The following is a 15,208-nucleotide window of genomic DNA, read 5'->3' as shown; positions in this document are numbered from 1 at the left end:
GTCCATGCTCTGTACGTGCATTGAGGGAGTCGAGGGTTGCCGCCCCTTTCGGCTTCTCGTTACGCCGTGAGCGGATTTTTTGCTTTTTGGTTTCAAAGGCAATAGCATGGAAAAATCCGCTCGATTTGCTCGCTATAGGGGCAGTGAGAAATCTCCTAGGGCACTTCAAACTCAAATATTTACCTTGGAGCCATTATTTTTTTGCACTGTGGTGAGATTGAAGCGGGTATGCCATTCAAAAATATACACAAGGGTGAAAAGGACGATGAAAAATTGGCAGACAGCTTTTTGTGCCACGGCTTGATTCAACTGTCAACTGTTAAATCAGTCAAGCTAAAAGCGAGAGCAATCAAAGTCGTGTTTGATATTCGTGCACAAAATGCTATTAATCATTGAGCACATTTGCTCTAGATATAAACATTTATTATCATTTTTTGTTGATTCTGATTGTTTAGATTTCTCACAGTTACACATCTGATAAAATATTGAAACTGCTCAGATAATGCCATGGAAATTGAGGTTTATACAAGCATTAAAACTGTTTGTGATAGTAATGATGTGGCCGTTAGTTTGAAAGCTGTTAAAAACCTGGAGCGCAATAATGCAATTTTATGAAAAGAAAAATTACGGATTTAATTTTGTCGTATTGATTCATGCCTTAAAACCAAATAACTAAAAGGAAAAAACAGGTTTTGCGTTTCTTCTATGAAATAAAAGACATGATCTCAAGACTAAATGTCATAGTTTTATTGTGTACAATTGCCTTCTCACTTCCCCTAAACCATAAAATGCACGTCTGCATGAGGGTCCGTGTGTTCTTATGATGCCAAATGAAGTGCGCAACAAACCCGTTTGGCCGTGGCATATCCGCAGGTATGTCTCACAAAGCTGGGCTGGAGAAAGAGCGCTGCAGACTGATTGCGACTAAAGTGGAGAGGCCGCCAATTGTGAATTACTCTCAATTACTATGTGAAAAGAGGTGCTTGAAGGACCCTCCAGCTGAGCACAATGCCACCGGCAGATAATCGAAAACGCACGCAAGAGGCCTCGTCGTCGAATTTGTGAGAAAAGTGTGTTGGATGCGGAGAAAAACCAACGCACTATTCGTTCTGCAGAGTAGAAATAAAATTGAAAGAAAAGCGTGAAGTTGCCATTCAAGCAGCTTTTTGTGTGCTGCGAGCCAGGTGATTACACACATGCACGTTCCACGAACGTGTTGCAGCACGAAACAATGGCGTTTTCCTTCAGTTTGTTGTTTTCTTACATAATTTCGCTAAATGACAGATAATAGAGCAAAACGTAATCATCATTTTGTGCGAGATATGTTTCGGGAAATGGAATCTAACGATCAGCGTGATTGCAATCTCTTCTCTCCTATTCACCAGCAGAGAGCACAGTCGAAGGTGGAACGCAATCTATTCTTATGTGAAATTATACGTGCGCTCATTATTATCGATCGAGATTTTTGTTTTTAGTAAATGAAAGTCGGCCGACTCACCTCACACAGCGCGGAGCAATAAATTTATTTGCGTTATTTTGAAAGTAGCGGCGAGCAGCAATTGTTGCAATTGACGAGTAATGAATGGCTTCTTTCATTTCCGTCTCGACTTTCGATCGTGTAGACCCATTATTTCGCGCCTGGCCCTCTTTTGTTTGAAAATGACAATCACGCTCAAGTTGCTTGGCTTTTTACAGGAAGTGGAAGCATTTGAAATAAATGATTTGAAAGGGTTTCAATCCAGATCAAAATTTAGAGCGTATTTTTCAATTTTCTCCCACATCGTTCTTCGCTACTTGCTGGTTTGCACCTTTCCAGCATGCGTGATTTGGCATCACGGGACGAATGTCTAGCGTTTCAATGCAGTCCTCGGTGCAGAGGCAAGTGGCCCTTCTGTGGACTGGGTCCCTGTGCGGCCTGGTGCGCCCATGTTATCCGTTCGCGGTGTTATTGGGACCCGGGTTTCAGCATCCGTGCTAGTGCAGTGCGCGCCCTTCCGGGTCCTCGGACAGGGATAAAAAGAGCAAAAAAAATAATCATGACAATGCTATCGAATGATGAATTTCTAAGTGTATCTGCTCTGTTTTATTTATAAACGAAAGCAAAAATTTTAGTAACTTTTTGGCACAATCACTGCCTCTATACTTTTAAGGCAACATATTCTGATGATGGGCAGATACACGAGAGGTTTTCATAATTTTCCGTTGAAATTAGAAGCAGCTTCTATATTCTCAACTGAAAATATTCGGATGTTTTTGTGGTGTGAAGAAGTGGCTCTTTCGAGGTTTTGATGCCATCAATAGGCACGAGTAAATATCAATTAATGTTGTTTATCGTTAGAAGCTACACGAGTTTCGGGGCTTGACAAATTAATCACCTGATTGTGAGTAGCTCAAAATTTGAATTTGAATCCAGCTAATAAGGAATATCTTGAGTTGAATGAAATTTATTTTCAACCAATAGATCCACATGTAAGTTTGCACGATAGTAGCGTGTTTTTTACTATAAAAGATAGCCTATAAATTCATGAATACAACAGTTTTTTGTCCCTTGATGCTTGTTAAACACGAATTCTAGGTTTCTTGTTAGAATATCATCAGGTAATAAGCAACCGAATATAGTAGTTTCCAGTAGGATTTATGGCTTGCGCATCTCCTCGGGGCAAACGCGGCGCCCAAATAAACCGACTACTCTTTCTTTGAGCATAGGTCTTCTTCCCTCTGATGTTTTCATGGCTAGCGATGATGAGCCTGCTCTGCTGCAGTTTATAAACGAATGTGGACTGTTTGCTCGACAAAACCCCCTTCCTTACAAGCAACTGCTATTAATAATCGGTTATTTATTTGTTAAATCCGCTTTTACAAGCGCATATCGCGCCTGAGCAGAGCAACATCAGGTTTGTTCTTTTTGAGCTGCCGCGTGGAACGAACCAACGCGTGCAGCTGGAAAAGGGGTGAATTATTGTTACTCTGAACGCCCAGACTAAAAGATAAGCAATCGGGCCCCCTAGCTGATGCATGGCCACCGTCAGATAACGATATAAATGATTGGAACAGGCTGGCTGCAAACAATCGCCGAATAATTGAGTAGATCTCAGTGATTTTCTTTTCGGTGGCAAGACTCAGGCGAGTTAAAGCAAAAACCGAGAGTTGCTGGAGAGAAACCAAAAGGTGACTACCACATGCGTTGCAAGATCTGGTTTTTACTCAGCTCTATTGTGGGACTCGGTAGAAGTGCCAGAAGGCTGTGCTAGAAATGACAGCCACACAAAAAAGCGTCGTTTTTCGTATTTGCACAGCGAAGTACGCTAATCACTAGCCCTGCTTGGGCAAAGGAATTCTACAGCACGCAGGAAAAATTCTATCGCTAGCTGGCAGTGATAAGCATGCAGCACACGAATCTAAGTATGTGGATATATTTTCCTTTGACTTGAAATGGGTCAAATCCTGCTTGGATTATTCTTAAATGTCGTTTATAATTCATTTCATGGATAACCAAATTTTAACGCTCTATAGTATAGCAGTAAATTTACTATCATTCCTTTCAACAGATGCACGCGTGAGATGACCGACACTTCCATTTTTCGGTTAGATTTATCTGGAGAGATGCATCGTATCATGACCGAAAGGCGCCGGCTTGAAATGTATCCCGCATAGCTAGCTTCCTTTTTAATCCTTAGGGCCGCTCGCATTATTTCCTTTTCCACTTGAGTTGGTTTTCTCAAAAATACACGCGCACCATCATCTTTATTATATTTATAAGCGACCATCAAGCTTGTCATGCATGTGTGGCACTGTGCTTAATGGCCGCTTGAATGAAGAACATGATTTATTAACTTATTCCAACCCCGGTGTAAATTAAGTGTGACTCTGGTGCTGGAGAGGAGCGAGCTGGCCAGCTCCGAGCATTCTTTCTCGATCGTAATTCAAATGAAATAATCATAATCTGTGAGCGTTCGTATTTATAACTGTGAAACCGCTAGATTCGGATTATGTGATAATAATTTTGTTTGTGCACAAACCTGTGGGATAGAGTGCACTCATAATTCAATACTTGGACGTCCAAGCGAGATGCTAGAGCGAAATTTCTCTTAAAGTGAGAAATAAAAGCATCTGATGCCGCTTCGCATTTGCATGATTTACTGGCGAATTTGTAGCAAGTGGAGTGGAAATTGATTGATCTTGCTGACGCTGAATGCGAAAGGGGGCTCGTATATCATAATCCCCACTTGTTTGTTTTCATAAAACGGTTAATATATCAATGTTAGAATCAATAGGATGCAAATCAAAGCTTACACTGCGCAGAGAAATCAATTATACCGTTTAACACGTATAATTGGAATGACAGAATTGTGTTTCGATAAATGTTATGATTGATCTTCTTGCAGTCTTGCATTACATCTTACAATTGCAATTATTTCGTTCTCATGAAAGTATTCGGTAAAAAATGGTGGAAAGAAAGCAAACACAAATAAAATGGTGTTAGTAGTCCCAAAATTAGGTTAATATGAACGTGAAACGGTGCATAGGTCAATGGGGGTAATAATAATAAAGAAAAATGTAAAGTACGCTTGTTAAAATTCCCAAACCTGCTGAAAAAGCAATCTTAGCTTCAACGTCCAGGAGTAAAATGACGTTTATTACGGTTAAATGGCCGTAAACTTTACCCTTTCATTCCGGCTTGAGATAGATTTACGAGATATTTTGTGCAACACACAAGAAGAAATTTTCCTGGAAAGCCGTACATTACACAGATCACAATCACCCTGACGCAGATTTTGCAGCTCGCAGAAAACCGTGCCGGTTGAAAGGGTTAAAAAGATAAAATTCTCTCCTCTCAGCAGCAGCAAACTTTCTACTGGAGCGTTTTAGTAGTCATATCATGCGTGCGTTTCAAACTTAAAATGTACCCAACAACAACTGCAATCGCTTCATCAGCCCACCGCTGTGTACGACTGTTTTTTTCTATTTTATTTTTACTGCGGCATTGGGCCAGGCAAGCTCGCTGCCGACTCTTTTTTTATCTCTCCGCCATCCATAGGTATTATGATCTGCGCAGGTCACGAGGTGAGCAGATCATTGCTTGTATGTGCGGAAAAGAGAATTACTTTAGTAGTTCAATCGAGCTGACTGCAGATGCCGGACCAGATGATGGAGTGCGGCTGCTCTGTACTCGCAGTCGCCGCGTAATTACCACCGAATCGCTCTTTCATTGTTGTTGTTGTTGTGAGTCTCGTGACCCAGAAGGACGCGGCTGTCATGTCCAGTGCCACCGCTCCAGATCTGCAACGGATGCTGCGGCTCGCCATGGTAATTACGCCAGAAATTGTACTCACACACGCACCAAATTGAATTTCCGGCGGGTGATTGATAAGCAGATCAAAAACTTGGTAACTCAATTAGCGAGCTGACGTCAACGAGGAAACTTTTCACTCTTTAACTTTGAATATATCTTGGATATGGAGATGAGCGCGGGTGACGTCAGCAGTGGTTGTTTCTGCCGCTTTTCGAAATTTTTACTACCGTTTGAGAAATGAATCACGCTTTTATTTCGCGCTCACCTAGACTGATTTATTGGTTCTCAAACAAACGAAAACAGTCTGAAGGAATATAAATTTGGACGCAGCAGCTTGACTCTAAAATTTTATCCTTTTGTTTATGCTTTTTCAAAAACATCTGCGCGTGTCTGACTCATGTAAGAGTCCCGCTGAAGCAATTATTAGCCAGTCATAATAAGCTGAAGTTGCGAATTCTCTAGAACCACTTATGCTGCACGAAATCTTCAAGAAATAATATATATATATTATTTAAATAACCCGGAGATTTTTAAAATTTAGATTTACTATTTCAAAAAGGTTTCTGTTATTTTATACGGCATGCAATTTAAATTTAAAACAACTGAAACTGGAGGACAATTAAAATTATTGATTTTCTCGACATGCTAACAGGAACTACACATTAGCTTGGCAATGTCGACATAAATAAGTGAAAAATAGAGTTCAATCAACTTCAGACGGTAGCACTTTAAGAGCACATTATACGCGTCTTATTTTGAAACCGAAATACTTTTTATAGCCCATTTGTGTGTCATCCAAGACAATTTCCCAGCTGCAAACTCCCATCAAGAGCGTAATGGTGCGTCTAATTTCAGCGTTAATTAGCGAACATTTGCGTCACTTAGGTGGCTGCTTCTGATTTTCCTGCTGTCCCATTTTTAGTCTCGAAATTCGCGTCTTATCTTGCCCACTCGACGGGATTTACACCTCTTATGCGCACTCGCCGAGTGAGTCGGCGGGTGTGCGGTTGTTGCCAAGTGTGCAAATGGGGCAACACTCTTGAAAAAGAAGAGTGACGAGGCATTCACCAAACAGCCCCTTGCAGTCTAGCCCGTTGACCGCACACTCCGAGATGCGTCACGCTGGTGAGCAGTGCCCCCAGAGTTTTTATTTTTAGTCTTCGTAGCGTCCTTAATTAATGCTAGGGAATGAATGGGAGATGCAATTCTCGTGTAATCTACTGTCACACTCGCGTGGTCACGTGCTCCCAAAGCGTTGAATGAGGAGGGATTAGGCTTTGTGATGCGAACGAGGTGCACTACATGGCACCTTTTACAACTTACTCATTCGTGTCTCCTGTGTCATGATTGTGCATTTTTGCTCTCCGCCATGGTGATGTTCGATAACTAGAGGCCCTAATGAGAAGGCAATGTGGCTACAGAAAAATAGACTGGTCGAGATGAAAATGAGTTTAAAGATATGTTAACCCTGACACAAATTCTGAAATTTCCAAGAAAGCTCGATTATTTTTCTACGTAAGAACGTCACAAAAGCATTTTTTCTTATTCATGCGCGGGGTATCTATAACTAACTTGACAAATTTCAGTGGTTATAAAAATATAAAAAATTGAGTTTTCGTCACTCGCAAAGAGCAAGTAGTAATAAAATTTCTTGTCGATATCTTTTGAGTTGTCTGAATTGCACTCGAGCCCTCACCCATCCAGCTCACCGCAATTGCGGGATTCCACGCAGCCTGTATGGCGTGATACACTTTTTCCTTTCCGACAGGCTTTTCAGACCCATTTCAACCCTCAGCCAGAGAGAACGGCGGGGTTCTTGGTGCGATTCTTCCCAACTTCAGTGCAATTAGTGTGACCGCCGCTGGCGGGTAAATTTGTGTGTGGCCCAATTCCTTGTGCCGAATCGCACATCGGAGTGATCTGTCATCGGCTCAGGTGTGCGTGCCAAGTTGCTCATTGCCCCCTTGAAAATGTCGGGTTACGGGCTGCTTTTGGCGCCAATGAAGGATATAATCTATCATCGTAGTAGTGACGTCCTCTGAAACACATACCAGTCGCACAACTCCTCAGCAATTATATGAAATATAGTTTTATTTTAATTGGTGCATTCAGGAAAGGCTAGTAACCAAATGACTTGTCCTGTGTTTCTTATATTTTGGTCCTACGCAGGAGCAAGTTTCATACGTATTGCGTGTCTAATCCGTATTTCGCACATTAGCCGATCAAGGTCACTTTCAAGCATCAGCGAATCTAAAAGCGGCCACCTCCGATCCTTGAAATATGTGGGAGAAAGCTAAACAAGCAATGCTCTTTGAGTCATTTTAAATGAAAATTTTAAACAAAAAATAATTCTCACATTTCTTCCATAGTGATACCCGCCAGATTGATTGCTTTTTCCGATTGAGTGATAGAAGACATGAGCTGCGAAGTCTGGATCCATTGCGAATCAGGGTCACTCGCGAATTCCAACCGTTAAGAAGTGACCCCACAACTGAAAGGTCGACCAGGGTCAATATCTGTTGGCTGGCGTCACCAGCGAAGACGGCGTCAGCTTGCTCATATTGCCGCTGTCATTATCCGCGCGAGAGTAAGACAAAACGACAGCTCAACCGCATGTGAGATACTTTCTGTTGCAGACTGCAATCACCTGAGAGTTGCGTCACCATAGTAAAAAGGCAAACACTGTGCATATAAAAAAGAGATCTCGTCTCCCCGGGCGATAATAACTGGGCGTCATCGCTTTTTTTCCTCACACATATTGTATACAACGCGACAAAGGGTGTCAAAAGGTTATTGAGAAGCAATTTCTGAATCGCCGCCTTTATTGTCGGGCATATTAAATAAAAAAGGCGAGCATAATTGCTAATGGTTGATGGAAAATTAGCCACCTGCTCTAAGTGAAATGCTGGAATAATTGCTGTCTCGTCTTTCACGAGCACGAATGATGGATTATTATTTTATTCAAAATTAAGCGGCAGATCCTGACATCGCTCCAGCAACCTCGCGGCTGGCGTAGATACTGTTATAATGGTTCCAATGTACGTGCGCCAACGTGTGCCTTGAATTTACATTGAAACTTAATATTCAATCACCCGTCGTAAATTTTTCTCGAAACACGTTTCAAGTGGAGAGTATTACGCTCCATGTGGAGCAGCGTATTTACTAGGCTGCTCGCTATTTTTGTCCCATGCGCTGGATACATAAGAATCAACTAGCTGCGATGGTGTTAAGTTTCTGAAGTGAGTAGTCGTGTAATCAATAAATTTAATGAGTAATCGCACACAATACATGCAGGGTATATAAATTTTGTGTAAAATTATATGCTTATTTTTAGGATGGACCATATCTTTCTTAATACCATTTGATTTCCTTATATTGAGACAGTTCATAGGTGAATTTTTTCAACAGTAACAAATTATTTTTAAAATTGCAATTTAATAGTTTCTGCTCTAGAGTGATGCTTGAAATCAATAGCAAATAACGTGCCACATAAAGTTCTCAGTTTTGAACTGATGAAGTAACGTTCTGCTATATTTTTTAAATATTTTAAGTTGAATTAATCTTCTTCGCGGACATATATTCGCATTTCCTTTTGTTGATAGAGTTGCATTTTATGATGTTCTCGTTAACACACAAATAGCATCAGTTCAAGCGGATGTCAATCAAGGCTCGCGCAACAAAACATTAATCTTTCAAGTGCACTTCACTCAACGCCAATTCTGCGTATCCTTTACACCACTCCTTTTGAGAGAAACAAAACAACAATGCAACAGAGGTTAGCGGCCTCTCAATGATGGAGGAAGCTGAAAACAATTTCGCAGCCAGACTTGAAGCATCTTTACCTTCCTCTCATTGCTGCGAAAAGTAAATACGGTGCCAATGACACAAGCAATGGTCTACTTAATCTTGCGGTTTTTAGGCTACCATTTCCTGTCGAACTCTCATTAAAAACAGGCTCCCTAATGGTCCACTCCGGATTAATACAGGCTGATTTATGCTGTGACGCGCATTGTGAATTAATATCCAATCTGTCCTGCAGGCTTTCGTACACATAGTACGTACATATACCAGAACCGTTGCCCAGCCACGATCTGATTTATTTACCACCCGTTTTATTTACGCTCGCTCATTTAGAATTCATTGTGCACAATAATTATTATTGGTAACGCGAGACTCTGAAAGTTAACCGCGATGTAGCTGAAATGGACCATCTAGCAGATAAAATCTCTGCTCCTCCGTTACAAGCAGCACAGTGAAATTCGACGCGTCCAGACAGACTTAGAAAAGAAAACCACACCTGGAAAGTGTTGATTGCCGACATTCGCACTGGTTTCTTGCCACCATAGCAATTTTAATTATGCCCCGAGTGCGTGCCATAAAACAAAGGAGAGCTCAGTATATTTTTGAAATTCGCGGCCCAGCGGGAGACAAAGAAAGCTTGAGTTTATTTCCTTCGCATTTAATTTGCAAGTCGAGCACTTCTGAATTGCAGGCCCCTAAGGGACTCCCTCAATCGACTTCCCCGTTATGAAAGTTTTTTAAAGTGGATAATCCGACATTGTTATATTTGGCTTTTAAATTTTGTTGCGACGTAATACTCCAAAATCACATATGTAAATATTTACGATGAACGAATTACAAATATTTTGAATTGAATTGAAGATACTTTTAAATATTTGTGATTGAATTTTCTAAAATATATAAACCTATATGCGTTAAACTAATCGAGTTTTCTAGAAATGTTTCTTCTGATGCCGGCACACACTAGAAACCAAATTAAGGTCGACTTGCCTATGCTATAAATGCTAAATTATAACATATCGTCTCGTAGGTCTGCAATTAGGGGCGCAAGCAGTTTCGGTGATACAGATTCCGAGAATAGTATAGATTCGTGCCAGGCGCTAAACATCGTAATAAAATATTTATTTACTGACGTACGAAGTTGTAAAATTACACGGCTTTGGCAACGTCACGTTGATCGTTTTCCGTACTTTCCCTGTCTAAAACACGATCATTTGGCTAAAAAATCCATCACGTCGAATGAAAACACACACCTGACCAACGGAGATCTTAATCGAGAGATTTATTTGCGTTTCTGCGCGCCGCTCGCGGATGAAATCGAGAGACTTTTAATCCTGCGAGGCAAATCATTTCGAGTCGTGACTTTTTATCCAACGCGGTGCTTTGTACCGCACATACCTTATACTTTTCTACCGTGTACATATGCACCGCCGGCTAATATAAATGTTTCTAAAGACTGACTGCATGCATCAATATTTATGCCCTCGAAAATAAAATATTCATGGAATGCTCTCTCTCTCTCTCTACCGCTGCTATATACGGTAGCGGCACGTAAATATACATATAATCAGCCAGCTGATGATGATATTAACAAGAGTACAAACTCATGACACACGGCGCATATTAAAACATGTGCACACACGTTGAAGGAGCCTTGTTTGTGAGTCCCAGCCGGCTCTATACTACATACATGATGCACACTCTTGATGTATGCCTTTAAATATTTACCTCCGGCGTTATTAGCACGAGCTGCATCAATAACCAAATTATGCTTGCGGCAAAAGAGGATGACGCCTTGACGCGGAAATCGAGACTAGAAATTGATCTCGGTTGTTCGATGCGTGCCAATTTTACTCATACACATTTTCCCTCCCCTATTGATCGACTCTACAGAGAACGCCAATGACGTGGTTTCGCAAAAAAACATCCATAGAGCCAATGAAGAATAAATTTGCTCGCGGAAAACAATATCAGTTTGCATTTGTTTCATGGTTGGCAGAATGGCAGAAGATAATACTCTTGATAATGGAGTAACAAACAAACGCAATTATTCAAAGCGGGAAAAGTAAATTGCGGCACACACATTACTTATCAAACAGCACATAAATTATGTGTGAATGCAGTTTCTTTATGGAATTGCTTTGCCAACATTAGCTTTGGTATCGTAGTTCATTGAATATGTTAAACAGGACTCGATGTTATTCATCATGTTAACAATTTGCAATAAAAAATATTGCATTGAAATCCATCAACGAACGGTCAAACTCAACACTCTTTTATTGTATACTATTTAGAAAACATATTACAATGGCTCTAATCTATTTGTGAATTTTAACCAGGAAGCCAAGAAGGCATTTTTTATTTATTTGATATTTTTTATTTGAACATAAGTATCGCTTATTCCTTGAAAAGATACTCATTTTGCGCATATTTTGAACCTATGTTCGTTATCGGATGGCAGAAAAATGTTATTTAGGAAATTCGCAAAACACTGTTTTTGTTACTTTTAATATGGCATTAACTCATATTTTTATTAATACAAATTAGTGTTGAGTATCAGTAGAGATGCTCCAGACGTTTTTAAATTCTATGATACATTCATGTTTAAACACTTGAATCATTTCATAAACTCTAATTATAAATTACAATGATAATGTCAGTTTTATTTGCAGTGCATGAAGGCAAAAGGTTCATAACATGTGTGTCTTTATGTGTGTATAGCCTTGATATTTAATGTAGAATGTAGTAGCATTAATGACTATGACTATCAATTAGAAGCAGTAAATTTAGTTACAGGAGACAAAAAATTAAAAATATTGCAGGCCCGTCCATAAGTCTGTAAATGAACTCTTACGATTTATCCTTACCAGGAGACCAAAATGTTCTAAGACGCAAGCTGATCAATACCCCACACACGCACCAATAAGGCTCTATACAAAATGTGTGCATTGCCAATCTTGTTCTGACGACGAGCAACTAACGGAACCGCATGTCTTTCTCAGTCGGCGCGAATATCGTTCGTTATCCGCACCGGCCCGTCAGCCGCCCGGTGTCAGCGAGCGATCGGCGAGATGATGCACTTTTAACCCAGTTTTCACGCATGCAGTGCCATTGCCATTATCACTGCACGACCGCAGTCGCTACTACCACTTCTGGCAGACTGTTATCGTCGTCGGCCAGATATTCTGAGCCAATTCGTGTGGCACCTTTCAGCGTTTGAATTATGCACGGCAGTTCCAGCACGCTGTTCGCGTGCCCGCTGGACCGCGACGGAAGAAACCCAAGAGCACTCAGTGCGTCTCTCGGTCGTGCAAAGTATTGTGTGTTTGCTCTCATTGCGCTCGCATTTCTTGTGTTTTCTTAAGGATTGCAACTTTACAGCCGGCTTAGCTTAAATCACAATCTATGCGTTTTTCCTTGGGGATGGTGACCAAAACAATTCACGACCCATTATTTTTACAAAGAAACTACAATTAAGTATTTCTACTTCTTTTTATTTATATGATTTATAGAATATAAATTTGAGTTGTTAACCCACACGCCCCACTGACGCTTGAAAATTTATTGCATTTAGCATGAACAATGAATTAATTGCAATCGAAGACTGAAAATAAAAACAACCTAGAGTGGTCGCATTTTTCAAATATTATAGTTAGTCTAGTTTACAAAATCAAATCTACTATCAATTATTACCATATTAAATCATTTGATTATTTAAAAATATCTCTAGAATGCTTTCAATAATGTCTTATTTATTTTTAAATTTCATGCAATTTTAACTTAATTTGCTACATGGAAAAACCCGTGCAGTTTTCTTGTAATTTCTTATTTAGAGCACACATGGAACAATATAAGAAGCAGTTGGAAATAGCCATAATTCTTCCGAGAAGCGATTTTTAATGATAGTGATTTTGCATTACTCGACTAAAATCTAATTTGATTGGGAAAATATATACCAATGTATTTTACTCCACACAACCAAAGAAGATCATAGGTGACAGTGGAAATTAAAATTGCACCACTAAAACCGCTCGTAAAATCAATGAAGCTTTATTATTAAAAATTCTGTATCCTGTTCTGGCTGGATGCTTTTTTTCTCAGGTTTACCTCAGTGAAAAAGGTTTATTATATGGTCGCTCTAAGTGTTATTCTTTTTATTTAATTCCAAAAAGCCTGTTAGAAAATTAATATTAAAAATTGCAATGACTGCCGCTAGTGCTTAGTGTGCGTTTTATTGCTCTTGGCGTCCGTTGAGACAGGAAAATTACAAAAGGTGCTTCATGAAGCAGCAGGATTCTATTTAGTTGGAAATAGCAGTCAAGCAACATGAAATTTTATGGTCATCAGCACGACCATCCAATGCTCTCTTAATATAATATTATACCTGCGGCTTTTGTGCCATAGAAAAGAGACGCTAAAAATGTATCTAAATTTCACTTAACTAAATGCTATAAAATAATAAATCGATTAATAAAAATTGAAACTCAAAATTCCAGCGAAATAGCAGTAGCTTTTATTTATATTTAATTAAAAACTGAACCATGAGCAAATTGGAAGCTTTCTCGTGGAATATAAAAAGCTAACGTTGACTTCAAACTCACAGGAAAAGACGGCATCATTTGCGAAAAAAGTGGTGGGTGCGGTGCTAATTAGCCAGAGGGCTGAAGGTGCTTGGCGCGGTCGCATTTCAACCCCCATCAGCGCAAAAAGCGAGCAGACTGCAATTATCGATCGCCGGCACCAGACAGCAGTCACCCTTACCCCATACAGCACTTTTTAGGCCGGCGTCGCTCTCAAAGATACCTTACACTTAAATCGCCAAGAGACGCCCTTCAATCGATCCTATTCCATTATTATCCAGACACATGCGATGATTTTGATGTCCCCCTTGGTTATATAGGTTCCCAAAACTTTCATAAATGTTAGCTCTCGCAATTTTGAGAAACTCTGTGTACATATTTTGCGTATTAAAAAATTATTTCTCATTGTGTGAACTAAAAACATTTGAAAATCTTGATTTCCATGCTCACAGTTCTTAATAAAATAATGTTCACTGTATATACCGGTGGCCAATCATTCCCGTTTGAGGTCGCTCCGTTGAGCAACTTTAATATAAGGAAAACACCTAATCAACAAATAAATGACAATATTTATCTACAGTGACATGAAACTTAATTGGCACACTTTTAAAGACTATAAATTATATTAAAAAAACAATTTGAAATGTTTAATGGCTTTGAATGATGGGGAAAACGTTTAGTGCATTAGCGATACGGTCAATATACATGTAACCTAATTACCATTATCTCGAGCTTAACACCACAAAGCTTCCACGAAATTCGTTTAATGAAGCATCAAATGTGTGTATTCATTCGTGGGCCTTATCTGTGATTCTCTACTGGCCCAAATTGGCGAGCAGTAGTTGAGATGCTGGAAATACTTAGCACACCTTGTGCAGCTGCAAGAGCGGAGATTTTATCGGCGAACAATACCTGTCTGCAAACCGCGAAATAAATAAATAGAAGCGAAATCGAAGCGGGGAGAAAGCCTCGCAAGCGCAGGTTGCATTCACAAGTTAAAACTGCGAGCGAGCGTTGATCTTAACACTTGTTCCTATTAATTTTAAGTGCATCGTAAAATAATAGGCACGGCAAATTAATTATCCAACACCGACGCGCGAAGCAGCTAGTCAGCACTGCAGTGATAAACTGCTACGGATGCGAAAGTAGCGGTACGACAATCCGTATTTTTTAGACAGTACGACTCGCAATTAAGTGACTAATAATATATCATTATTGTTATTTTCATTTGCTGACATTTTAATTAAAATCGTCCTATTCCCGCATAATTACCAAAGAACGGATTATAGTTAATATACGTGTGAATGTGCGACGAGTTTAAATTTTAAACTATTTGTTGAAACAAAGTTATGTATTTCATTTCAGATTTTTCCTTTCAAGAGTTATGTTTAAAATGCTCTTGCTCCCAATAGATATATTTTTCGCAACAATCAAGTATTTTTTCAAGACCGAATCGATTGAAGTGTCTGGAACGATATGGAAACAATGAATTTTGAATTAAATACATATTCTGATTAACAAAATTTAAATATCT

General features: G+C 39.7%; 1 protein-coding gene across 9 annotated transcripts in view; it reads left to right on the top strand.

Moving 5' to 3' along the window:
- The window catches only part of RhoGAP19D (Rho GTPase activating protein at 19D), an 81,389-nt gene that overhangs the window by 13,671 nt on the left and 52,510 nt on the right, over window positions 1-15,208 (top strand). Inside the window, exon 1 of one of the 9 annotated variants that reach the window (XM_065485525.1) lies at window positions 5,242-5,307. The exons of the other annotated variants lie outside the window; for them this stretch is intronic. Within the exon in view, the coding sequence (XP_065341597.1) occupies window positions 5,257-5,307 (51 nt within the window). The 5' untranslated portion in view covers window positions 5,242-5,256. Of the gene's footprint in view, window positions 1-5,241; window positions 5,308-15,208 lie in introns of those variants that run through there. 9 annotated transcript variants of the gene reach the window in all.

The sequence above is a fragment of the Cloeon dipterum genome, chromosome 3 (assembly GCF_949628265.1).
Source record: "Cloeon dipterum chromosome 3, ieCloDipt1.1, whole genome shotgun sequence".
In the NCBI taxonomy this organism is placed as follows: domain Eukaryota; kingdom Metazoa; phylum Arthropoda; class Insecta; order Ephemeroptera; family Baetidae; genus Cloeon; species Cloeon dipterum.
This window is presented reverse-complemented; position numbering and strand designations above follow the sequence as displayed.